Source organism: Coptis chinensis, chromosome 3, assembly GCF_015680905.1.
Source record: "Coptis chinensis isolate HL-2020 chromosome 3, ASM1568090v1, whole genome shotgun sequence".
NCBI lineage: Eukaryota > Viridiplantae > Streptophyta > Magnoliopsida > Ranunculales > Ranunculaceae > Coptis > Coptis chinensis.
Window position 1 is genome coordinate 17,280,132 of NC_141458.1, and position 25,361 is coordinate 17,305,492.

General features: G+C 37.0%; 1 protein-coding gene and 2 long non-coding RNA genes across 5 annotated transcripts; 1 reads left to right on the top strand and 2 right to left on the bottom strand.

Annotated features, from left to right (window-relative positions):
- Nucleotides 1–3,862: 3,862 nt before the first annotated feature.
- LOC147508333 (uncharacterized) lies at nucleotides 3,863–6,805 on the bottom strand. Of its 3 annotated transcripts, XR_015216341.1 has the most exons (5): nucleotides 6,092–6,805; nucleotides 5,449–5,577; nucleotides 5,182–5,365; nucleotides 4,948–5,067; nucleotides 3,863–4,181 (listed from the first exon to the last, which is right to left on the bottom strand). It is a non-coding gene; the product is annotated as an uncharacterized LOC147508333 (long non-coding RNA). The 3 variants fall into 3 exon arrangements; XR_015216339.1 differs by having other exon boundaries at nucleotides 3,865–4,181; nucleotides 5,182–5,577; nucleotides 6,092–6,420; XR_015216340.1 differs by having other exon boundaries at nucleotides 3,866–4,181; nucleotides 4,967–5,067; nucleotides 5,182–5,577; nucleotides 6,092–6,420.
- Nucleotides 6,806–7,583: 778 nt separating this feature from the next.
- Nucleotides 7,584–8,743, bottom strand: LOC147508334 (uncharacterized). The gene is made up of 5 exons (XR_015216342.1): nucleotides 8,672–8,743; nucleotides 8,498–8,560; nucleotides 8,279–8,416; nucleotides 8,070–8,181; nucleotides 7,584–7,639 (listed from the first exon to the last, which is right to left on the bottom strand). It is a non-coding gene; the product is annotated as an uncharacterized LOC147508334 (long non-coding RNA).
- Nucleotides 8,744–10,213: 1,470 nt separating this feature from the next.
- Nucleotides 10,214–10,582, top strand: LOC147508335 (uncharacterized). The gene has a single exon (XM_086597051.1). It carries the CDS (start codon nucleotides 10,214–10,216, stop codon nucleotides 10,580–10,582), a length of 369 nt encoding a protein of 122 aa, XP_086453177.1.
- The last annotated feature ends 14,779 nt before the right edge of the window (nucleotides 10,583–25,361 follow it).

Below are 25,361 nucleotides of genomic sequence, written 5' to 3' on the forward strand. Positions count from 1 at the left end.
AATCCTAACGGGTTTAAAACAAGGGACACAGTCCAATAGACCAACATAATTATTTAAACAAGGGACATGGTCCAATAGACCAACATAATTATTTAAGCTATTCTAACACTCCCCCTCAAGCTGGAGCATATATATTCGTCATATGCATCTTGTTACATATGTATTAAATTCGAGGACTCGGAAGTGATTTGGTGAAAATATCTGCAAGTTGGTCACCTGTTCGCACATGCTTTAAGGAGATCATGCCACGTTGGACCTTTTTCACGAACAAAGTGACAATCAACTTCTATATGTTTCGTTATTTCATGGAAAACTGGGTTGGTAGCTATATGAATGGCTGCCTGATTATCACACCACAAATGTGGTACTTCTGTACATTGGACACCAATTTCATCAAGAAGTTGTTGCATCCAGACTACCTCACTCGTGATGTGTGCCATCGCCCTATATTCTGATTCTGCAGTTGAGCATGCAACTACATTTTGTTTTTTACTTTTCCATGAGACCAAATTACCACCCATAAATATGCAATATCCGGTGGTTGACCTCCGATCATAAGGAGATCCTGCCCAATCTGCATATGAAAAACCTTCAATTTTAGTATCCCCCTGATTGCTATAAAATATCATCCTTGCTCCAGGATTACTCTTTATATATCTCAAAATTCGTACCACTGCATCCCAATGAGGAATGTGAGGAGTTTGCATAAACTGGCTTATGACACTCACCGGGAAGGCAATATTCAAACGAGTTATTGAGAGATAATTCAACTTTCCTACCAATCTTCGATACTTTTCAGGATTAGAAAATAGGTCCCCCTCTTCAGGAGATAATTTAACTCCTGGATCCATCAGAGAATCACATGGTTTGGCATCAATCAAACCGGCTTCTTTAAGTATATCTAATGCATACTTCCTTTGGGAAAGGAAAACTCCACACCGTCCTCGAGCTACTTCGATACCCAAGAAGTATCTAAGATTTCCTAGATCCTTTGTCTGAAATCGATTCTATAGGAATTCTTTTAATGAGGCAATTCCAGACGTATCATTACCTGTGACTACAATGTCATCAACTTACACAAGAAGAAAAATGCTCCCATTATCATAATGCATATAAAATAAGGAGTGATCTTTTTCCGCTTTTTTGAGCCCGAATTTTATCACAGTCTCACTAAATCTCTCAAACCAAGCCTGTGGGGACTGTTTGAGATGGTACAAAAACTTCCATAGTCGACATACTCTGTCGGACTCCCCCTGAGCAATAAAGCCAGGCGGTTGCTCAAGATATACCTCCTCGAAAAGATCACCATGTAAGAAAGCATTTTTCACGTCAAGCTGATGCAAACACCACCCAAAAGTAGTAGCCAAAGAAAGTAAAATACGTACAGATGTCATCTTTGCAACAGGGGAAAAAATATCATTGTAATCAATACCAGGTATCTGGGCATAGCCTTTGGCCACTAAACGGGCTTTTAGGCGAGCAGGGGAGCCACCAGGATTAACTTAAACTTCCGTAGTCGACATACTCTGTCGGACTCCCCCTGAGCAATAAAGCCAGGCGGTTGCTCAAGATATACCTCCAAAAGATCACCATGTAAGAAAGCATTTTTCACGTCAAGCTGATGCAAACACCACCCAAAAGTAGTAGCCAAAGAAAGTAAAATATGTACAGATGTCATCTTTGCAACAGGGGAAAAAAATATCATTGTAATCAATACCAGGTATCTGGGCATAGCCTTTGGCCACTAAACGGGCTTTTAGGCGAGCAGGGGAGCCATCAGGATTAACTTTAACTGTAAAGACCCATCTGCAACCAATAATATTCTTGCCAGGAGGAAGGGAAACAAGATCCCAAGTATTAATTATTTGATTCAAGAGCTGCCATCTCATCCTTCATAGCTTGTGTCCACCCAGGAGAGGAAAGAGCCTCCCCAATAGTATATATGGGGAATAGTAATAGAGTCAATTGTTGATATAAAAGCCTGATGAGATGGCGAAAGACCTGTATAACAAAGAGTGGTAGTAACAGAATAACGTGCAAGTCATCCTCAATGGCGTGTACCTTTTCGAAAAGCAATTGGAAGATCGATATCAGGCAATAGAGTAGTAACCCGCGGATCAGGCGGTGTGGAGGACGACATAGCAGGAGTTATTGGCTCAGGAACATCTACAAGCGAGGAAATGGTGGGTGTAGGGAGGTTGATAGATGGTGACTAAATAGTGGATATGGGGGTGGTCAACATATTGTGGAGGTAAATGTTGAATTGTGTCATAAATCAACATATTATCATTGGATGCATGAGGTTCCCTGTTGGAAAAGGAAAATGGGGAAGATTCATTAAATACCACATCACTGGATACGACAAAACGACCCAACGTTGGTGAGTAGCACCGATACCCCTTTTGTGTCCGTGTATATCCCAAAAAGATGCATCGTAGAGACTTGGGATCTAGCTTTGTCACATTTGGTTGGACATCACGCACATAACAGGTGCAACCAAAAATCCTTGGCGGCAAATGATGAAGCGGTTTCCGTGGGAAGAGAATTTGATAAGGAATTTGGCCTTTTAGCACCGAGGAAGGCATGCGATTTATCAGGTATGTAGCAGTTAATACTGCTTCACTCCAAAAATCCTTCGGGACACGTGTATGAAACATAAGGGCACGAGCAACCTCCATCACATGTCGATTCTTTTTCTTGGCAACTCCATTCTGTTGTGGGGTATCAGGGCACGAAGACTGATGTATAATACCGACACGAGACATAAACTTTTGAAACTCATTAGAAAAATACTCATGGCCATTATCACTACGGAACATGCGGATGGATATGGACAATTGATTTTTTATTTCAGCATAAAAATCATAAAATATAGAAAACAGTTCAGATCGCATTTTCATAACATATAACCAAGTAGTATGAGAGTAATCATCTACAAAAGTTACAAAATACCTATACCCAGATTTGGATATGGTTGGACATGGTCCCCATACATAGGAATTGACCAAATCAAAACAAGAGTTAGATGTTCTCTCTACAATCGGATAATATGATCTACGGTGGTGTTTGGAAAACTGACAAGACTCACAAAATAATTTAGAAATATGATTTAAAAACGGACAAAGTCGTTTGAGTGTCTTCAAATTAGGGTAGCCAAACTTGCAATGAAGATCAAGTGGGGTGGACACAACACTGGAAAAGGCTTGTGGTTCCTCGCATAACACATAGAGCCCTCCTGAAGAACGCCTCCCCTACCAATAGTCCTCTGAGTCCGCCGATCCTGAAATTCACAAGTATCACCAGAAAACACAGCAAGACAATTAAGATCACATGTGAGAGCACTCATAGATAATAAATTTAATGCACTACACCATAACAGGCTATTTGCAATGGCAAAAAACCGTTGCTAATAATTTTCGCAACGTTTTTTAAGTGTTGCAAATATGGCGTGGGTAAAGTGTTAGAAATATTTGCAACGGTTAATAAGAGTTGCAAACAGAAATTCCCAACGGTTATTAACCGTTGCAAACAGAAATTTCCAATGCTTATTAACCGTTGCAATAATGATTTGTAACGCTTTTTATAACTATTTTGTACACAAATTTAAAACCTTTGCAACGGTTTTTAACCGTTGCAAAATATTAGTTAATTAAAAAAAATCATTTAAAAATCATTTGTAACGTTTATAAACCGTTGCTGATCACTACACCATAACAATTTTTTCTTTCGCACCCCATTTTTTTTGGGGCTTCGTGAATCTGCAAAAGCTTGTCCTTCCTGACTCTATATACAAACAAATATAAAAATTTGACATTCGATTTTAGCTACTGATCCATGAACCACATTCACACATTTTACAAGTAAATCGACAGCATAGACGAGCATAATACTCATTGAACTATATAACTTAACAACATTGAAAGATTTTCTAGTGGTTATACTTTTGTACAATAGTCTTAAACAAGAGAAAATCACTCGTGATTGAAAGGTACAAAAATCCACACATCCACTGTCATAAATTCCAATTCCAAGTACTTTCCAATTGCAATACCAAGTGCAAGTATCTCCTTCAATTTTGAGCTACCAGGCACAGGCATAGGCGATGGCTTCACTCATTACAAATGATAAAAAACAAGTCGACCATACACTCCTTGGTGCAACTCCATAATTCCATTTATTTCCTGAAAATTCAATGTCAAAATACTGCTTGTTAACTTGAAAGGACACCTAACTACCTTATAGGATAATGAATATAAAAAAGGATACTTTACCCCCTTCGACGAGGTTAGCTATTATAGGATGTGACTGTGGACAATTTAAACAATCAAATGGTTGGATATTTAATGCATGGAGTGAAAAATAAAACTGTTGGGGAGTTTTTATATATATTATTATTAGTGTTTGAAGATGGAATGAAGATGTACAGGATAATGAGGAGAAGTGTGAATGGAAAGATGAAAAGGAAGTTTTTTTTTCTTAATGTGGGGAGTGTAAATGAGGATTTGTCACTTTTCCATGCACAAGGAATACATACGTATTTATTCTAAGCAACACGATCCATAAGTAAATCTAAGTGAATGGAAGTTATACCTAGTGCAGGAACTGATTTATCATTGAAGTATTATCAGCAAATCTATAACTAAATATTGTACACTACTTATGCATCAATAGAATAAGTGTTGTCAATAGGATAGGATGAAGATTAAAAGCAAACAAGAAATTTGTTTCTGTACTACATCACTTTCTGTAAAAGGAAAAAAAAAATGTGCTCACCAAGAAAAGTGATTGGAAATGGAAGTGGCAAAAATATACTAGCTCAATAATATCTCAATTGCTAAGCATCTTGTGTACATTTTACAAAAACTAACTCAAGCATATAATTAGACACAAACACAAAAATAGTTAAGATAATCATGGTTGCATACTGGCAAAATTGTTGACTTTCACCTGAGCACAGACATCCCACCTATAAAACACGCTTTCCACGAAGAGATAATTGTCCCTCCCGAATCTGCAAGCGGAGTTGCTTGACCAGATCAAGTGAACCTTCCCATAGTTTCAATCCTCCTACTCAATACACACAAAATAAGATTCCACAATCAATCATTCAATCCATTGAAACCTAACAAATCCAAAAAGAATCTAATGTAACAAACTAATAGAATGGAAACTGAGAAGCACCTTCATATTTTCCAAGAACTAAGTCTGAATTGGAAAAAGAAAAAACGTCTTGCGTACTTACTCGACCCTACAAAACAAACACACTACTAGATTCCCCAAGATGACCCCCCTACTATGTTGATCACGTCCAGAAAAAATCAGCTCATTTCAGTATCTCTAGCCTTGTCGAATGTGATTTACAAAACTAAAATAATATAGACCATTACAAAAAATTGCAAATGTAAACACAGCTTTTGGAGATTACACAAAATGAAATGAGTTGTGCACCTGCAGTCTAAGGTAAGAAAAGATTGGAGTCTCGAGCAAGCGGATCAACTTGTCCAGCTGGACCAAGAACTTAACATTAATATCTTCCTCCACCAGTGACTGAATTACGGAACTTGCGTGCTGGTAAACCTGTCAAGAAAGACAAGTACACCGCTTACGTAAAGCTTCACAAGGGGTTTAAATGTTTAATTGCCTGCCTGATGCGCATGACAAGTTACCCACCTGAGTTAATAAGCAAAGACTTATTGTTGCTGCTGGTGAATGGCACATATGTCAAATCCATGGCATATTTTTATTAGAAACAACACAAATTTTTATTACTTTCTTAGACACGTCAACTTTAAACCATACCTATTCAAGGTTTGATGTCTTAGCTATTTTCGAGACCCATACTTTTCTTGCAGTATTCTGTTATTATTTTTCCATTCATTATGTCTTTTTCTGGTCTTGATATTGCAGTATATCATGGATGAAAGTGCTTCAATGGAAAATTCTAAGATGCAAAAAGTATATGAAGGACAGAGTAGCAGCGAGATTGGTGATAAAATTAGCAATTTACTAGATAATATTTTTCGTTACATTCTCTCATCTTCGAACAAAATATGTTGTTGGTACTAGTGTGTTATCGACTAGATGGACGTACCTTTGGATTGGAATCCACAATCTTGACTTTTGTGAACAGCTGTCATATGCCAAATCAGCAGACAACACATATGTCAAAAATTGTAATAAATTCTCTCCCTGGCATCACTGTGGATGTTCTCACATAATATTACAAAACCTGAACCATGATGGATGCAAAATCCAAGTCAGCTTCTCCCTCAAGAATTGTGGAGAGTTCCAAGTACACACGCTCAGCATCCAAAAGAACACATAGCCGATGGATTATCAAAGCACCACGCTTGAAAAAAAATATTAAAGACTTACATTAGAAACAGAAACATGTTTAAACTCATAAAGAGAAACAACGTTATCCAAACCGATTGGTAAACATAAAAGGAAATTAACTCACTTCTCGAGAAGCGAGTGGTCAACCCAGAATTTATGCACTAGGAAAACAACAAGTTGGCGGAATTGAGGTGCATCCCTCGTTATGCATGCATGCACATCAAGCACCAGGAGAACCGAGAACTACATGTGAATGATAATCTCATTTTAATTTACTCCTTAATTCAATAGGGAAGTAAGCCTTGAAGGCGCAAATAACACATAAAAATTCAAACACGGAAAAAGAACCTTATCAATAATAATAAGATGAAAGATCGACATGAAATCTATAAAACAAATAAAATTTTTCAGACATGCATCTATATATACAGTCTACAGTAGCATTATCTGTCAATTCAATTATCAATGCTAGATACTAAGTCAAAGACATATACACTCATATATTCCCGACATAAAAAGGTTCCTTCTTCATTTCCATATTGAATAGAAAGGGCATGGAAAGACATAAAAAAATAATCATTTCTCAGGAAAATAAGTAATGTCATTTCATATTATAACATTATCTATTGGTTTCAGAATCTAATGAACTTGCAATTTCAACCCAAGAATACCTGAACAGGTTTTTTATAAACAAATAATATCCCTACACCATCTTTACAAGCAATCACAATCCCTGAGCGCAAATTGATGGCTGCAATCTTACTTTTACAAAGAAGAAAACTCTATATGACCTCCACAACTCCTCGCAAGTTATATATCAGGCCAACTTACACATTTCAGAAAGATTAAACTGAATTTTCGTCTCTAACGAAGAAGGAGGTCATGCTATCCATTTCTTAAAACAGTCATACCAAACTTAAACTAGATATATCAATATCCCTCGGAACAACGCAGTTAGCCATAGGCCAGATATGCTTCGATATTGTTCATGCTTGCAGTTCTAACACATGAATGGAACAGATTGATTGCCGCTTAATATATCCTTCTACCCTATCTTTTTACCGCTCAAAGAAAGAATGTCATCCTCGATTGGAGGGAAAACATGACTTCCATAAAAAGCACATTGAAATAAGTAAATAACGATGGACCATATCAAATGAATATAACAACCCTTCAATTTTACGAGGGAAATCTACAAATTCATCGCAAAGACTATGAATGTGGGATATAAAGAAGAAAACACTTACATAACAGTCAATGAGCTGTGGAAGAGAGAAATACAATTTGGGCCTGTGGGGGCATACTGCATTTTGAAGTAATAAAGTTAGGACTTCTTGAAGGCCAATTTTCTTTCACTGCTTGGAGATACAAACGACAAGCAATATTCCATCTACATGGAAGGTAACATTTTACTCTCACAATGGCTAGTAAAATGTTTCCCACTAGCTATGGGTGCATTTCTGAAACAAATTAACTTTCTAATATAACTCTAATCATAGATTATCATTTTCTAAAGACCCTTCCTCCACATAAGCACTTAAGAGTAAGCTTCTTACAAACTCTTCTAAATGCCAAAAAAATTTTAGGTCCAACACTCTACACACTGTGTACAACGGTGATTGATTTGGACAAACAAACAATATCCATTTTTCAGGGGAACCCATAGAATGGAGCAGTTTCTCATGTGTTTCCAGTTTGAAAGAAGTTTGAGATGTCACAATAGAAGCTCTCACCTCGTTAGTCCAAAATTAAAGTTGCCTTATATGATGTATTCTATCCCAACATGGGTCTTCTACTTATTAGTGCAAAGTCTTTTAGTCTCATCATGCACCTTACTGCTGCAACCTGCAAGCCAACCAAGAAAGGTTGGACTATCAAATTCTCCGAGCAACGAGAATTTATTAATGACTATTGAATTAATAAATGTGAAGTTCGGGAATACATTAATGTTGAAATCCAATCCTTGCGAGTAAAAACGAGGTCTTTGTGGAGTGGAGTTGAAGAATCCAGCTGAATGAAGCCATGATGAACACAATACCCTATTTTCTTCCCCAAAGACATGGGTTTCTCCTAAGTTGGGCTTATTAACACAACAAACAACATCAGGCCAGATCCTTACACCAAAACATGAGAAAATTAAATGAAAAGTTAAAATAAAAACCTCAGTTAAAAGCAGTTCGACACAAGGACGAGGCTATATTGCTATACGAAGCAAGTTTTGAGCCTGTTTCAACAAACAGAGAGATGTTAATTGTTAGATCTAGTAAAATTTGAAGTGAAAAATCATATTAGTACTATTTTTTTTCCAGATCTACAACTTATATATGAAGAAAACCTCAAAAACGATGAAAACAAGCCGAATTCATTTCCTTTATCACTAAAATATCGACTGAGCAAATAGAGTCAGACCGAGCAAATAGAGTTAGGGTAGAAAGAGAGCGAAGGGCGGTGAGAGAGAGAGGAGAGAGAGTAAAATTATGTTTTATATTTCGAGTTTTTAATTTGCAACACTTCTCACACGATTTTTAAGCGTTGACAATTAATTCCTAAAATTCACCGAAATAAAACAACGCTTTATAATATTGCTAACGTTTATATAGCGTTGGCAACTTGCTAACTGTAAATAACCGTTGCAAAGCAAAAAAGGTCCGCATTGCAAATGTCCTATTATGGTGTAGTGATGACAAATCAGGTAAATACAATACAGAGGATAAATGAAGGAAAGGTGTGGGTGATGCGGTCCCAATGCCTCTAACAGCAATTATAGAGCCATTTGCCACTCGTACCCCAGGTAGAGAATCTGTAGGTGAGTAGGCACATAGAATGCCCATCGTACCTATCATATGATTTGAGGCTCCAGAATCAATTACCCATGTATGAGGATAAGAAGAAGATGAGATACAGGCTGATGGAACATTTGTCTGTGCCAAAGTAAGTGATGAGACTTCTGGAATAGACTGAGACGACTTAGTTTCAGAAATAACATGAGCTGAGCGCTGATCGGGATACCCATGAAGTGGCCATCATCGTTCCTTAGAATGACCAGTTGTCCCACAATGGCCACACACTACTAAACTGCGTCCACCACCTCGACCTCCACGTCTCCCACCACGGTAAGTTCCACGACTACCAAAAAAGGCATGATTTTCACTTATAAGAGCATTGCGATCATAGGTCGGGGTAATAGCCGAGGTCGGTCGTATAGACCGCTAAATGCGAGAATAGGCCTCGGCGAGAGATGTCTATCGACTGGATAAAATATGAGATCGGGCTGCATCATATTCGTGTGGAAAACCACTTAAAAAGGCCAGAATGCCAATTTGTTCCCGTTGTTGCTGCATCTCAGATATATCAGATGTAATGGGCATAATAAAGTTAAATGCAGCATCTGTTCTTGAAAACTTAGCAAAATAATTATGAATATCCCCCTTCAGCTCTGGACGGAAAAACGATAGACACACATCATAAACTCTATTCATATAATTTTTACCAGAATATAACAATCCCAGATGCGCCCAAATGCCTTTTACCGTATCCGCATGAGTGACTAGTTCGGCAATATGTGGCTCCATAAAGTTAATCAACTGTGTATATAGGCGCGCATCGTCTCTTCTCCATGCAATAAAGTCGGCAAATTTATCATAAGGAGGATCGCCAATAAAGTGTTGCTCCAGTTCACTCATGCGTGAGGCAGCAGAGCAAGCATTATAGTTCACTCATCTTGGACATGTGGAAAGCTTGTTCACTGACGGTCATGGTAAGTCTATGGAAAACTAGGAACAAAGTAATCTATGACAACAAAGCTCCAAGCTACCCACAAGTTTGTTTCTTGGTCAGGAGAGCGATTATAAGAGCGCACCATAAGTCCTTAGGGAATATGGAGAACTCGATGCATGATCTCAAGATTCTTAAACACTTCAATCTACAGCACAAACTTCGCAGGTCCCCAAAAATCTTTGAATGCTTTTGGCTATTACCTCCTCCGGGTATACTCAAGATAAACACTGACGGATGTTCGAAAGGAAATCCGAGAAGGTCAGGATGGGGTTATGTATTCAGAAATTATAAAGGAGAATTTTTGGGAGCTACTGCTGGCGGAATGGGTATCTCCACAAACTACATGGCAGAAACAATGACAATTGTACATGCCATTAACCAGGCGATTGAATTGGGATGGCGCTATATTTGGGTGGAATGCGATTCTTCTTCAGTTGTTCATGCTTTCCAGAACAACACAACACATTAGAGAGTTAAAGAAATATGTCAATCTCTGAAGGAAAAAGCGGCATGGATAAATGTCACTCCAACATGGAGAGAGACTAATTTGGGAGCTGACAGCTGTGCCAGACAGGGGGCTACTTTAACACAGGGAGACAGTATATGGTGGATTTCTCGACCCTCTTTCATGATTCATCTGGAGAACCACTATATTATCTATTTTCGATTTGTTAACTAGATAATCATATTATAGTGCAACCCTGTATTTATATTTCTTTCTCTGTTCCGCTCTTTTTGGTACCATGTAACTCTTATTATTTTATAATTAATCAAGTACCTTTAGCAAAAAAAAAAAAAAAAAAAAGTGTTGCTCTTTACCAAGGCCACAAACAGCAAAAAACACAACCTTTTTCCAATGATGGTAATTGGGGCCAGTTAAGCGCTGTTCAATTAATTTGGAGGAAGAGGATATAGGCGCGCATCGTCTCTTCTCCATGCAATAAAGTTAGCAGATTTATTATCAGGAGGATCGTCAGTAAAGTGTTGCTCCTTACAAAAGGCACAAACAGCAAAAAACACAACCTTTTTCCAATGATGGTAATTAGGGCCAGTTAAGTGTTGTTCAATTAATTTGGAGGAAGAGGATATAATCTCTGACATAGGAGGTCTAGCCTCAACAATCTTAGTTCTTGGTTCAGTAGCCATTATAAACAAACAAAAAATACCGACTGACTCACAACCAATAAAGGAGTCTCTCAAACAGATCTAATATTTTGGAAGAAAGAATGTCCTTCGAAGATAACAATGAGTAGTGAACCAACCAAAAGTATGAAGCCAAACATTCACAATATTTTCATCGATGGTGTAACTCTTATCCCTAAGATTGCTAACCCTGAACATATAGCTAAGTTCAGACCTATTAGCTTATGTAATTTTGTGTACAAAATTATCTCCAAAATTCTTGTTAATAGGCTTAAATGCCATATTCATAAGATAGTTTCACCTTTCCAGGGTGCCTTTGTCAAAGGTAGGAATATTGGGGACAATATTGGGTTAGCTAGTGAGATTTTCCACAATATGAAAAATATGTATAAAATGAAGGAAGGGTGGGTGGCTCTAAAGCTTAACATGGCTAAGGCCTATGATAGAGTTGAGTGGTCTTTTTTAAATGATATCTTTGGAAAACTGGGGTTTTGCAATAAGTGGAGAGGGCTGATCAACCAATGCTTGTCTTCTGTGTCTTTTAAGGTCCTTCTTAATGGTTCTCCTCTAGGGAACATCTTCCCACAGAGGGGCCTGAGATAGGGTGACCCTCTGTCCCCTTATCTCTTCATCCTTACATCTGAAGCCTTGTCAAGGATGATTAACCAGGCGGAGGTTTCTAATGCTATTCATGGGATCAAAATTAGGAGAAGTGATCCCCCTATAGCACATCTTCTTTATGCAGATGATTTGCTTCTGTTTACGAGGGCCTCCCTTAATGAGGCTGCTACTCTGAAAGGTATCCTTGAGGATTACTGCCTGGCTTCAGGGAAAAAAGTTAACTTTGATAAATCAAGTATTTACTATAGCAAGAATGTTCATGCCAGACATAGGAAAATCCTTAAAAAGCTTTGGAAGATGAGAAATTTTGATACTAAGGATAAATACCTGAGAGTTCCAATTGTGCTTACTGACAGTAAGAGTGAGGATTTCAATTACCCGGTGGACAACATTCACAATAAAATTAAAGGTTGGAGGGCTAGACTGCTTTCACAAGCTGGTAGGACTGTGCTGATTAAGGCAGTGGCCCAAGCTTCACCCCTCTATGCCATTTCTGCCTACTCTCTACCAGTGTCTGTGTGTGATAACATGGATAGGGTTTGTAGAGATTTCTGGTGGCATGGTACAGAGGAATCTAAGAGTATCCACACTATTGAGTGGGATAAACTCTGCAAACCCAAAAGCCTTGGGGGCTTAGGGTTTCGTAAGTTTGCTGATATTAACAAGGCCCTCTTAGCAAAACACAACTGGAGAGCTCTAAATGATAAGGAGTCCTTATGGGCTAGAACTTTCAAAGCTGCATATGGGAACAAATGGTTTGGACATGAGGAAGGGCCACCTTCCAATGCTTCTTTCTTCTGGAAAGGGGTACATAAAAACCATGACGTGATTCAGAATGGGACCTGTTGGAGCATTGGGAATGGTGTGACAACCTCTGTCTTCTAAGATCCTTGGCTTATGCTACATGGTAAACCTATTATTCTCAAGGACATCTGTCCACCCAGAGGTATGCAGAAGTACTGGAAAGTTAGCCATCTATTGAGAGCATATGGTACTGGGTGGAACCAACAAGTCCTTAATGAGAATTTTGATAGTCTGATCAAATCTCTTATTAATGAGGTTCACATTAGACCCATGGTTGGGAATGACAAACTCATTTGGTGGCCCGACAAAAAGGGTGGCTTCAGTGTTAAGTCTGCTTTCAACCTACTAAATCAGAAACAGTGGGAGGAGCAAGACTCAACACTACAAGTCAAGTCTATAAAGAGAATCTGGAAGGCAAAGGTAGCTGCCAGAGAGCAGATGCTCTTATAGAAAATTTACCTCAATATTCTGCCCACTAGGGACAGAATTAAAAACATAATCAAGAATGATGATATCTTATGCCCATTTTGTTCAGAGTAGTTTGAAACTCTGGAACATGTGTTCTTTCAATGTCACTGGGCTAGAAACATCTGGTTTGCTTCCCCTTTGGGGATTAGAACTGAAGTATATAAGGATTGGAGGGCTAGGAGATGGATAGATGAAATCATGGAGTGGAGTAACAGTAAGGAAAAACACAGTGCTGACTTGGGTGTATACGTATGCACTCTGCTGCAAGGCATGTGGGATAGCAGGAATATGCAGAAGTTTGGCAAGGGTGCTCTGGGTAAAGAGGAGATACTAGCCTCTAACAATATCCAGTGGCACAGAAGACTGAAGGCATTCGAAAGGGAAGACACCCTAACCCAAGGAAGGAGAACTAGCAATCCAGTTATAGCTGGAACATCTTCTAGTCCTCATACACATATATATACACACAACCATCACTTGAGCACAGTAGATAACATGGAGAACCATAGTTTAACAAATGTTGTGTATGATATGAATATCAGATTTGACGGAGCTTTCAATAAGGACAACCAAACTGGAGCAGGAGCTGATATGGCCTAGAATGCACAGGGAGACCTAGTAGCCTCTGCAGTTAGGAGGTTTAAAGCTCGGACAGCTTAGGAAAGTGAACTCTTGGCGGCTGAAGTGGCAGTCAAGCTAGCATCAACCCTGGAGGGAAGGAAGTATGTCTTTCAAGGAGACAACGCTGCTGTCATCAGATCACTGGCAACCCAAGTTTCTACTCTAAATTGGTCCCTTCAGACGATAGTTGAAGCTATTTGTAGAAGTGTCAGTCTTTTGGAAAATGCAGTTTTTAGGTGGTTTAACAGATTTTGTAATGGGGATGCCCATGATTTAGCAAAATGGGCAAGTAACTTGTGTGACATGAATGCTCTGCCTAGATGTTGCAAAGACTATAACTGTAATCCTATTATCTGGTAGTAATAGAAAAGGGGTGGTTAGCGAAAAAAAAAAAAAAAAACTTCCATGAAGCAAGACAGAAACAGAGAGAAAGAGCGACGACGAGCTATCCGCGCACGGTGGAAGTCGGTACGCGGCGGCGGAAGTGAGGTGGGTTTTTCTTGTCTCTATGTTGGATGTTTTGTTTTATGTCACTGATACCATGTAGAGAAATAGAGAATAAGAGATAGTGCCTTTGAGAGGGCAACCACCATTTATATTTATAGATCGAGTACAAAGAAACCCTAACGGGTTTAAAATAGGAGACACGGCCCAATAGACCAACATAATTATAAAAGCTATTCTAACAAAAACTTTCTTAACCATAATTATGGAGATGGCCATGGGTTAACTATACGACTATAAGTCCCTTGTTCTCCGTCAACCATCCAACCAGGGGTGAATCTATAGGTTGGATGACCGGGGCTACAACACCCCCCCCACCAAAAAAATGTATTAGTATGAACAGTAAAACCGAAAACAAAAATGAATCCCAACTGAGTGCAACTGACTCGTTTCGTTTCTCACAAACAGTAAAACAGAAAAAACAGAAAAGTAAAACAAAATACAAAATAGCCCACTGGCCCAGTCGCACAATTCTCACAAGTCACGATCCCTCACATTCTCACAAAAAGTAAAACAGGAAGAAAAAAAAACTGAGAGGTCAAAACAAAAGCACTTTTTGCTCTACTGTTCACAAAAGAAAATTTTTCTATTATTGTCTTCTTCCACAGTCGGCAGTTCCAATTCCGCACCCCATCCATTTATCATTTTATTCCCTATTCATTAACTAAGGTAAATTGTTTTGCATTATGCCTATATTTTTTATTTCGTTTTTGTTTTCCAATTTTCAAATACTAATGTGTTCTCTACTTTATTGCCTTGTTAACTTGTAGTTTATGTTGGAATATTAGATTGTCATTTATTTTTTGGTTTTATTTAATTAGTTAAATATTATTGTAATTATTATTGTGATGTTTTTTTTTTGTTTTTTAGTATAGAGCAAACTATTGATTACGAAATTATTATGATTTATCTTAGATAAGATTGTAAGAATGTTTGAACATCATATCAAGCTCGTAAGAAAATGAAAACCATGTGTTCCTTCTTTAAAATTAAACCCAAAGATGCCACCCCGGGAAATGATGTAACTTCTACATCTAAGACTTGATAGAGATGGCCAACCTCCTTCACAAGTTCAAGTTGTTGAAATTAAGCAAGTTGAACCTTCTCCTCAAGCCCAAAGAGTTAGTGTTGAAGAAGTTGACTCCACATTTTTATTTGAACGTGATCCGGGTAAACGTACTCAAATATATAATTACCCGGTTAATCAACAAGATGATGTTCGACGAGCTTTTCTTGGAAAGGGGCGTTGGTTACTTGAACTCATTGAGAAAGAGTATCCATCCACCATATTCGGAAAGCAAACTCGCTGGTTCAACTCCTCTTGGTTCACACTCTTTCTTTGGCTAGAGTACTCACTCCATACGAATAGAGCTTATTGCTTTCCATGTTTTATATTTGAAACAAATCCGCTGAAGCATCCTGCATTCACTATTGAAGGTTTTAAATGTTGGAAGAAGATAAGTAATGGAAAGAAGTGTTCCTTTTTGCAACATGAAGGAGGTCCATGCTCACCTCATAGGTCGGTGATGATAACTTGTGAAAATTTCATGAATCCTTATCGACATATAGACAATGTGTTAAATACATTATCTAAAGAAGAGGTTGTTAAGAACCATTTGCTAGTCAAAGCTGTTCTTCAGTGTATTCAATTTCTTGCACTACAAGGGATTTTTTTTAGAGGCCATTTCGAGTCCAAAAAGTCAAAAAATAGTGGAAATTTCAAGAGAGTGTTGGGATTTGCAGCGATGTTGAATGACAAGGTTGCAGAATTATTAAAAGATGCTCTGAGAAATGCCACATATTGATAGAGTTATATACTAAAAACATTACTTTTGTATTAACTCTAATTCTTTATTTTTTGAATGAGAATCATATGAGCAAATGTTATGCATATTATGTATGTTATTAGTTATATGCATGTGTCTAATACTTTATGTTGTAGATGATATGGTGTGTGGTGACACACAGAAGATCATATCATCAGTACCTTATAAAGTATAAGTAAACGTTCATAACCTAGATAAATTTGGACAAACTATTGGTACAGTTGTTGTATAATCTGGTATTAGTTTATCTTGACTACATGATTACACTAGTACACTTTGTGTGTATTGAATATGACCAAGTGAGGTTGTTTATCTTTATACTAACTATATAAGAGAACAAACACCTCTGTTATTATGGATGTTTGTTCTCTTAGTCCGGATATAATAATGGGCACTTACGTGCATTGTACATTGTTTTAAATTATCAATGTGTGAGATTCATTTTGTGAATCAACAAACTTGATGGATTGGGTAATGACATTGTATATAAGGTGTGCTGTTGATAATAGAAGGAATTCGTGACCCGCAGGAAGTCGGGTTGATGATGTTCCCTTGAGGAGCTCATAAGGATTGTCATGTAAATCCTGTAGGTGGATTTAATCCGACATGACAATAAGGTTGAGTGGTACTACTCAAGGACATAAGAAGTTGATTAATGTAGTTGTCAGTAACTTGACTTAATCAACGGGTATTCAATATCTTAAACATAGGGAGATCAACGAGCATATAATATGGAGCCCATAATCGTAATTTGGGATTAGGGTGGTAGTGCAACAATGACCTTTAGTGGAATAAGCCATTTGTTGACGGACTTGGGCCATGTGTTCTGGGAGAACATGAGAAGCCCAAGCCCGTCAGGAGGCCCAACCCTAATTTCTCCTCATGGTCCCTGTTGTAGCCTATATAAAGAAACATTTTCTTCTTGGCCGAATTCACTATTTACTTGATTGGAAAAAGAGAGAAAGAAAGGGTGGTAGATCGTTGCCCACATAACGTCCATTCTAAGGATATGAATACAACAAAAGATTAAGAGGTTGCTGATTTCGTAGATCTTGGATTCTCAGAGATATCACAGCTGATCTAAAGGTATGAATTTCTAACCAAAATCATGAGAACCTTTATTCTGCTGCGTATGGTTTTCACGGTTTGTAAACTGTGACCATAACGGTTCCTACACATATACCTCACATTCAATTCAAAAGACACTTTTACATATCTATGCCGATAAAGTGAGAGAGAGAATTCGTGAGGAAATTGGTGATGCAAAATTTTGTGTTCTTGTTGATGAAGCACAAGATAATTCAAACAAGGAGCAAATGACGATTGTTCTAAGATTTGTTGATAGAGGTGATTTTGTTAGAGAGCATTTTCTTGGTATTGTTGGTGTTAAAGACACTTGTGCTTTAACTTTGAAAGAAGCTATATGCAATATCTTTACTCGCTATAATTTGCATATTATAAATATGAGAGGTCAAGGTTATGATGGTGCTAGCAATACGCGTGGTCAATTAAATGGATTATAGGCATTGTTTCTAAAGGAGTGTCCATATGCATATTATGTACATTGCTTTACACATCGTCTACAACTTGCTCTACTTGCGGCTTCTAAAGATTTTTATAATGTTTGGTTGTTTTTTTTCCAAGTTGGCTTCTATTGTTAATCTTCATGTTGCGCCCAAGTGTAAACAGGAGTTGGAAGATACTCGAAAATTGAAATTGATAAGCTGGTAACTAGTGGTAAACTTGTTACTGGAAAAGGAGCTAATCAAGTTTCTACTTTGCAACGAGTAGGAGATACTAGATGGAGTTCTCATTTTGCTTCGGTTTGTAGCCTAAAAGAGATGTTTGATTCAATTTGTATAGTTCTTGAAAGCGTCATGAAGAACGGGTCAAGCAACTCTATGCGTGGGGAAGCTAAATGTGCTATTCTTGCAATAAAAAGTTTTGAGTTTGTCTTTCTTTTTCATTTATTGCATAAGACTATGGGAATTACTAATGTCTTGTGTAAAGCCTTGCAAGAAGAGTCCCAAGACATTTTAAATGCTATCAACTCTTAGTCTCCAGTACGAAAGCACTTTTTCAAGAATTAAGAGGATCTTCTTGGGACGCTTTTCTTAGTGATGTGATTTTGTTTTGCAAAAAACATGACATTGATATGCCTGATATGGGTGCTCGACGCATGGTGGGTACAGGTCGTTCTTGCCAGCAGAAAGATTACATTACAGTTAAGCATCACTACCGCGTCGAGTTATTTAATGCTGTAATAGATTACCAGTTGGTGGAATTAAAGAACAGATTTCCAGAATAAATAATAGAGCTTCTTTATCTTAGTTTTGCTTTGGATCCGAAAGATGCTTTTAAGTCCTTCATCATTGATGACATTTGCAAACTCGCAGAAAAGTTTTATTGTGGAGACTTCATGAAAAAAGAGATACATCATTTGAGAAGTCAACTACAACATTACAAACTTGATGTGCTTAAGCATCCTCTTTTTCAGAAGTTGTCTACCATCTCCGAATTATGTCAAAGACTAGTTGAAACAAGAAAGATCTAGATCTATTATTTGATTGATAGATTGATTCGTCTTGTCTCGACACTTCCTGTTTCCACGACAACTACAGAACGGGAATTCTCAACTATGAAATTGCTCAAAACATGACTTCAATTCGTAACAAGATGGGGGATGAATTTCTTGCAGATTGCATAATTATTTACATTCAACGGGAATTTGCTAAAGAAGTTGATTTGGATGCAGTAATAGATGTATTTGATAAGAATCCACGCAGATCAAAACTTCACTAGTGTGATGCTAATGTGCTATGTTATTCTTGCACATTTCTTTGTTATGTTTGTCTAGGTCTATAGTGAAAACACTCTTTTGTCCATTTTGGGTAATGTAATAAAAGTGATAACTCATTTGTTTATCAATGCTAGCTAATTATGAACTCAAATAAATATTTATATAATTTTCCGTAGACATTGATTATTGGTTCCTAAAAAAATCTTTAATGGTTAACTCCATATATGGTAGCCCCCCTGATCTAAAATCCTAGATCCGCCCCTGCATCCAACGACATATATATCTCCAATCGATCTCTATGTAGGATTGAATCCTCATGCAGTAGCAGTGCAATTTTTATTTTCCTTTTATATATCCCAAGTATTAATTAATTTCAAAAATAAATTTCATTCATGTTAGCACGTAGGAGTCAACTAGTCATTAGTTACTGATCCAACTTTGGAGAGACAATTAACAATGGCCAAGCGAGATGCCGAGATGCATGTATACTAGGGTGGGCAATAGGCCGGGTCGGGTTAGCCCGGCCCTAAACATTTAAAGCCCTTCAAATATTAGGGCCGGGTCGGCCCGGCCCCAAAGTCAGCATAGGGCCGAGTCACAAGTCTAAACCTCAAGCCCTTACCTTACCCTAAGCCCTCTTTAAAGGCTTTAGGGCCGGGCCTATATATTTTCTTTTTTTTTACTACATCAGTTTTAAAAATCATTTATATTACAAAAATGTACAATAATCTACAAACTCAAAGTCCAACCAATCTAGTAATAATCCTGTATAAGTCCAAAAATTTAAAATGCACATCCATAATCTAATGAACTCAAGTCTGTGAGAGTTCGAATTTGTTCTTCCTTGTACTCAAACCTCACTAAAATTACATTTTAAATTGAAATACATAGACAAATAATTATATTATCATTTTAAAGGAAGAAGTAATAGATATAAAGAAGAAACATAATAGTTTTGGTTAAGGGTCATGGAAGTTGTTAAACTATTTGTAATATCATAAATTATTTCTATAATAGATTCAAACAAATATAATATTACCTTTCTTCTAATTTAAAAGTGATTCAAGCTTTGTATATGGAAATGAAAATATTGGCTTTTGAACAAGTGATGGAGAAAGGTTTGAGATTATAAATGTCATTTTTCTGACAAAGGTTGTTTTTTTGTTTCTATGTTACAAATGTCCTTCCTCAGATTTTGCTTTTAATGGTGTGGAAGGAAATCTTTAGTTTTAGACTTGGCTTGGATGTGAATAAAAATATAATTTATAAGAAATAAGTGAGAAAAGAAATTGAGAATAATAAGTTATGGACTTTGACTTGATGATCAAAGGAATAAAGTCTTATTTTTTATTAGGCTAGTGCTCATTGTTCTTCATGGCTGTTAAATTGACAAGTTTTTGTTATATAAGACAAGTTATTGGAAGTACCCTTGGGTGTAAGTGATAAATTACAAAGGACAATGTTATTTTAATTGAAAATATTTAACAAAGAGTTGGACAATTATGGTATGTGTATTTATAGTGAAAGTGTGAAACATGGCCGGTTAGGGCTTGGTTAGGGCTTGGTTAGGGTCGGACTAATGAGGGCTGAATTAGGGTCGGGCCTATGTTTTAGAATCTTAGCCCTAGCCCTGCCCTAGAAGGCATTAGGGCCGGGCCGGCCCGGCCCTAAACTCTGTGAGGGCTTTAGTTGTGAGGGCTTTATAGAGCTTAGGATCGAGTCGGTCAGGGCCGGGTTAGGGTCGTTAGGACCAAATTCCCACCCCTAATGTATACCACAGATACTCTTGACATCATGACATGCAATGTGCAAATGATTGAATAGTTTTATTCTACTGCTCTGAAAAGTAGAGATAAGGGATAACTTAGTCATCCTAGCTAGTTAGTTAGTTTGTTTATTCTAGTATCAACATGCATCCGTGTATATATCTCTATTAGTAAAGTACACTATAATTAACCTGACCTTTTAAATTAGACCAACCTTTTATCTACCACTAAATACCCTTGATTAGATATTAAAATAAAGTAAAGTACACTATAATTAACCTTACCTTTTAAATTAGACCAACATTTTATCTACCACTAAATACCCTTGATTAGATATTAAAATAAAATATTCAATACCTTTAAAAAGGACTATTCCGTCATTTTAACTTTTATTTCCATTTATACCCTTGAGTTATAACACACTCACAAAGGAGTTTCGTGTAAATTCAGGTTGAAAACCAAATGCACGCACTATATGACTATATGAATTGTACGCCTATATTTATTAGTCATAAATTAAAACTTGAATTACCATAAATATACTAATCTTTTCCCTTTTCGTCTCCCTCTCAATCTCTACGTATCCCACCTTTTATTCTTGCAGATATGTAGCATGTTGAAAAAGAAACACGAGGGGACGCCAAGGATCTACTGGTTCGTGCTATTGTTAGACCAACCATCTTTTTCTTCTTCTCTTCTTCTCTCTCCCAAATCACCTCTAATTTGCTCTCTCTTAAAAAAACTAAAACAGAAAGCCAAAAAAAAAACAACAACAACAAACATATATCCCTGATTGTCTTTCTACTTCCGATTATTATTAGAAGTAAAGCAAAAAAAAAAAACAAAAACTCGGTTTCAAAAGGTATTATATTTCTCCTGTATTTGATTACTTGATTTCGCATCTCTTCGTCCTCTTCGTTAATGTTTTTTTTTCATCAAGACTGGGTGTGAATAAAAATGATTCTCCTGAGAAAAGGTTAGTTTTATGCTCAATTCGATGCTTGAGAGGTTTTGAGTTTTGTGAGATTTCATTGTTGGGGTTTGGTTTTGTCATGTTTTGGTCAGTGGGTTTTGCTGGAACTTGCTTTCACAATGCTACATCAGCATCTGCTACACTTTTATTTATAAGGTTGGTTCGTTGGTTCATTGATTTATTTTATATGTTGTTTGTTGATCAGTTTTCTTATTGTTGTATGTGGAAATTACAGTCATTTTTTATCTCTATTTTTTTAGTAGTTGATTTGGATTTTGTACGCAGGAAAAAGAAAAAGGAGTGATCAGCTAGCTTCAGCTTTCAGCACATATTTCTATATTAAAGAGTAGTTTTAAATCCATATTGGTTTGGATAATATTATCTTGAGTATAAAGACGAGAGGTGTAAACAGAAAGCGTAACATAACAAGATGTTTTTGTGCCCTTGGCTGGAGTCATGGCTACATCGTTACATCCTGAATCGAGACGTATGTATTCATGGTGGTGGGACAGTCAAATTAGCCCAAAGAACTCAAAATGGCTTCAGGAAAATCTTACTGGTATTCCCTATGTTTCCTATTCTATCTTTGTCAGTTTGGTTGTAGTATGGAAATGCTAATGCCCTGTTACACATTAGTAAGGAAATAGTATGATGCACTGATCAGATGGTTAATGTTATTGATTAAGGTTAGGGAACATAAAATCCAGGAGTTGTCCATTGCTGTATATGGATCAGAGAGTGCCCCTTTATTTCAGTTAGTGAGAAAGAAGAATATGGAGATCTCTGTAATTGATCTCGAGGGTCTTAATGGTGATTTAAGCAATGAGACAATGGACCTTCTTCACCAAGCTTGTGAGAAGTGGGGTTTCTTTAAGGTTCGAACAATGAAAAATCTTTCTTACTTCTCAAGTTCCCTTTCTTTCTAAACTATCTTTTTTTAAGGTACTAATAGTTTATTACGTGTTTCAACCATGGGATTGACGCCGAACCGATGGAGAAGGTGAAAAGATTAGTGAACATGCATTATGAAGAGTACATGAAGGAAAGATTCTATGGTTCAGATATTGTCAAGGGGGCTTGCAAAGTAAAGAAGCTATTAGGGAAAAAGATTGGGAAAGCGGCTTCTTCATCCGCATCAACCAAAATTTCTAATCTCGACGAAGTTCACCAATTTCTCGAAAGACACTGTGGTGAGTTCATAAAAAAACTGCAGTGTTCTATTTCAAAGATCTAAGAACATAACAAACACTTGAATTAGTGGAAAACCTTAGTATGTATATAATTCAATTCAGAAAAACTACATTTGTTGGTAATGCAAACTAGAAGATTGAAGTTCAAGATGAGGGGCGACCTTTACCACTTTTTTGTAACATCACAAAGACCGATCCTGTGACCCTAAATATCTGACTAATAGACTTCCATTGGTTCTTGCCAATCTCTTTCCTAAAAAAAACTGATCATATGACTACATGAGTGTCAAAAAGATCCAATAATTGAAGTAATTCTTGAGAAACACATCCTTGTAAACTATGCAGTTCCCTCATCTTGACAAGCATAGCCACCTAGGACAATCAGTACAGATCCCTTCAGGTTTAGGACTTCGATTTAGGTAGTAAGTTCAATCCAGGAGACATTATTCCTACTGAATGGGCATGTTAGGTAGTTAGTATAATCTGTTGATAAGATTACCGCAATCATTTACACTGACAGAGTATTCTTTTGTTGTCGGATTTAAGGTATAACTCCAAAAAAGGAGTAAAGGGTTCCGTTTTTTTTCCAAGATACCTAAAATTACTAATACCCCGCATCTATCCTTTTCATATAAAAAAGCATGCAAGAACTTCTAATTGATTAAAGCCTTGCAGCAAAGCAATGGACGAAAGTACATTAACCGTATACAAGTTAGCAGAGAAACTTTCGTGAGCTCGTGAAACTTTCAAACTCGGATCTTTATTTCCACCGATAATCGATAACATTGATATATATATATATATATATATATATATATATATATATATATATATATATATATATAACTTTTCTGATCTTCTACAAAAGTGAGTCGGTCTGTGCGGTCAAGCTTGAAAGCAATGTTCGAATCTGCCTCACAACTTATGGTTTCAAAAATCATCGGTGCTAGCTTAGCCGTGTATTCCACTAATCCTTTCTTCGTCATTAAAGTGTTTTCTTTAACCAAAATAGAAAAGAAAATCCTTTTTGTTGAAATTTTAGCCATGTGGTCATTCCAGAGTCTATTTTTATTTCAATTCTATTAGATATTGGCGTGTCTAATTCAATTTTAACGCCAAATATAATTGTTTCTAAGTATTGTTATTTGTGGTCTACTCGATCTTTTCTTTGATAAATAGTTTTCGCAGACTTATCGATATTTAATATGCATGGTGTGTTTGTCGTAATATAATGTCTTGGAGCTTTATGTATCTGTCGTCCATCCTTTGAGTACGTGGAGCTTTAGAGATTCACTCGACTATCTACTTGATATGCCACTCTTCTAGAAAGGCCTGTATACATATAGAAAGCGCCACATGCACCATTCAGAATGCATGAGAAATTTCAAACACTAGATAAGAATGTTAATCTTAGAATTTTTTTGTTGTTTTGGGGAATATGCAATTGTCGAGTTGGGCAAAGACTGCATAAATATTTTTGGTGTAAAGTGTCAGTGGAGTGTTGAGTTAAAACTGCCATTGTGCACCATTCAGCTTTGTCTTCTCCTGCTCTGTTGAAATTGAGATTAATTCTCATGCATATATCAGCAGCTTATTTTCTGTACTATAGTGACATGAATTATATTGGGCTGTGCCAACTGTTATCAATGTGTGTAGGCTCTTAGATAATCTTTGTCCAGTGTGATTCTCTCATTTTTTAAAATTCTAGCTTTCGTTTGAAAGATCAGTTCTCTTTGTGATTGTAATCGAAGAAAATATTAATTGTTTAGGTTGTTTACATTATACTTATTATGGGTCAAAGTTATGAATTTTTTTTTAACAGAGTTCTATACATTACCTCAAATTTGTATTGCTAAATTGTGGCGTACTTCATCCAACGTTGCAAATCCATTTTTTGTTGCAAAAAGGTCCAAAGGAACAGAAAAAGTAAGTATACAAGCATGCTTGGCTGAGTCCCTGAAAGTAAATACTGAAGAGTTAAAGCAACATTCTGTGGAAAGCAATGTAATTGTTCACCAGCCAGTGCATATGACCCAAGAACTTAAAAACCTTACAGGGCACAGAAGTAATGTGCATCAACAGAGACAAGTTAAAGCAAACAAGTTCGATCAGGCAAATGGAATTTCCAGTGAAGAGAACGTAAGTGTAGTTCACAACAGGTACAGGTGCATGCACCATTTAATAATCGACAAAGACTATCACCATCATCAAAATTCTGCCCGAGGCACCAAAAGATCGTCATTCTATTGCACGCCAACAACGAATGCTGATAGTAACACGTCCTTTACTTGGAAGTGTTAGCCAAGGAAAAGACGTTGGAGGCCATTGCAAAGCTTATGAAATTGGCACCCGAAACAGGCTATGTTGTTAACTCTTGACACTGAGGGAAATGTGACAAATGAAAAAGAAGTTGATAGTCGATTAATACAAAAGAATGATTTAATTAAGGAACTTCCTGGTACAAAGGTAGCTTCAGATGGAATTGTTACATGGTGAGAGTATGATAACAAGAGAAGCCCGACCCGTGGCAAA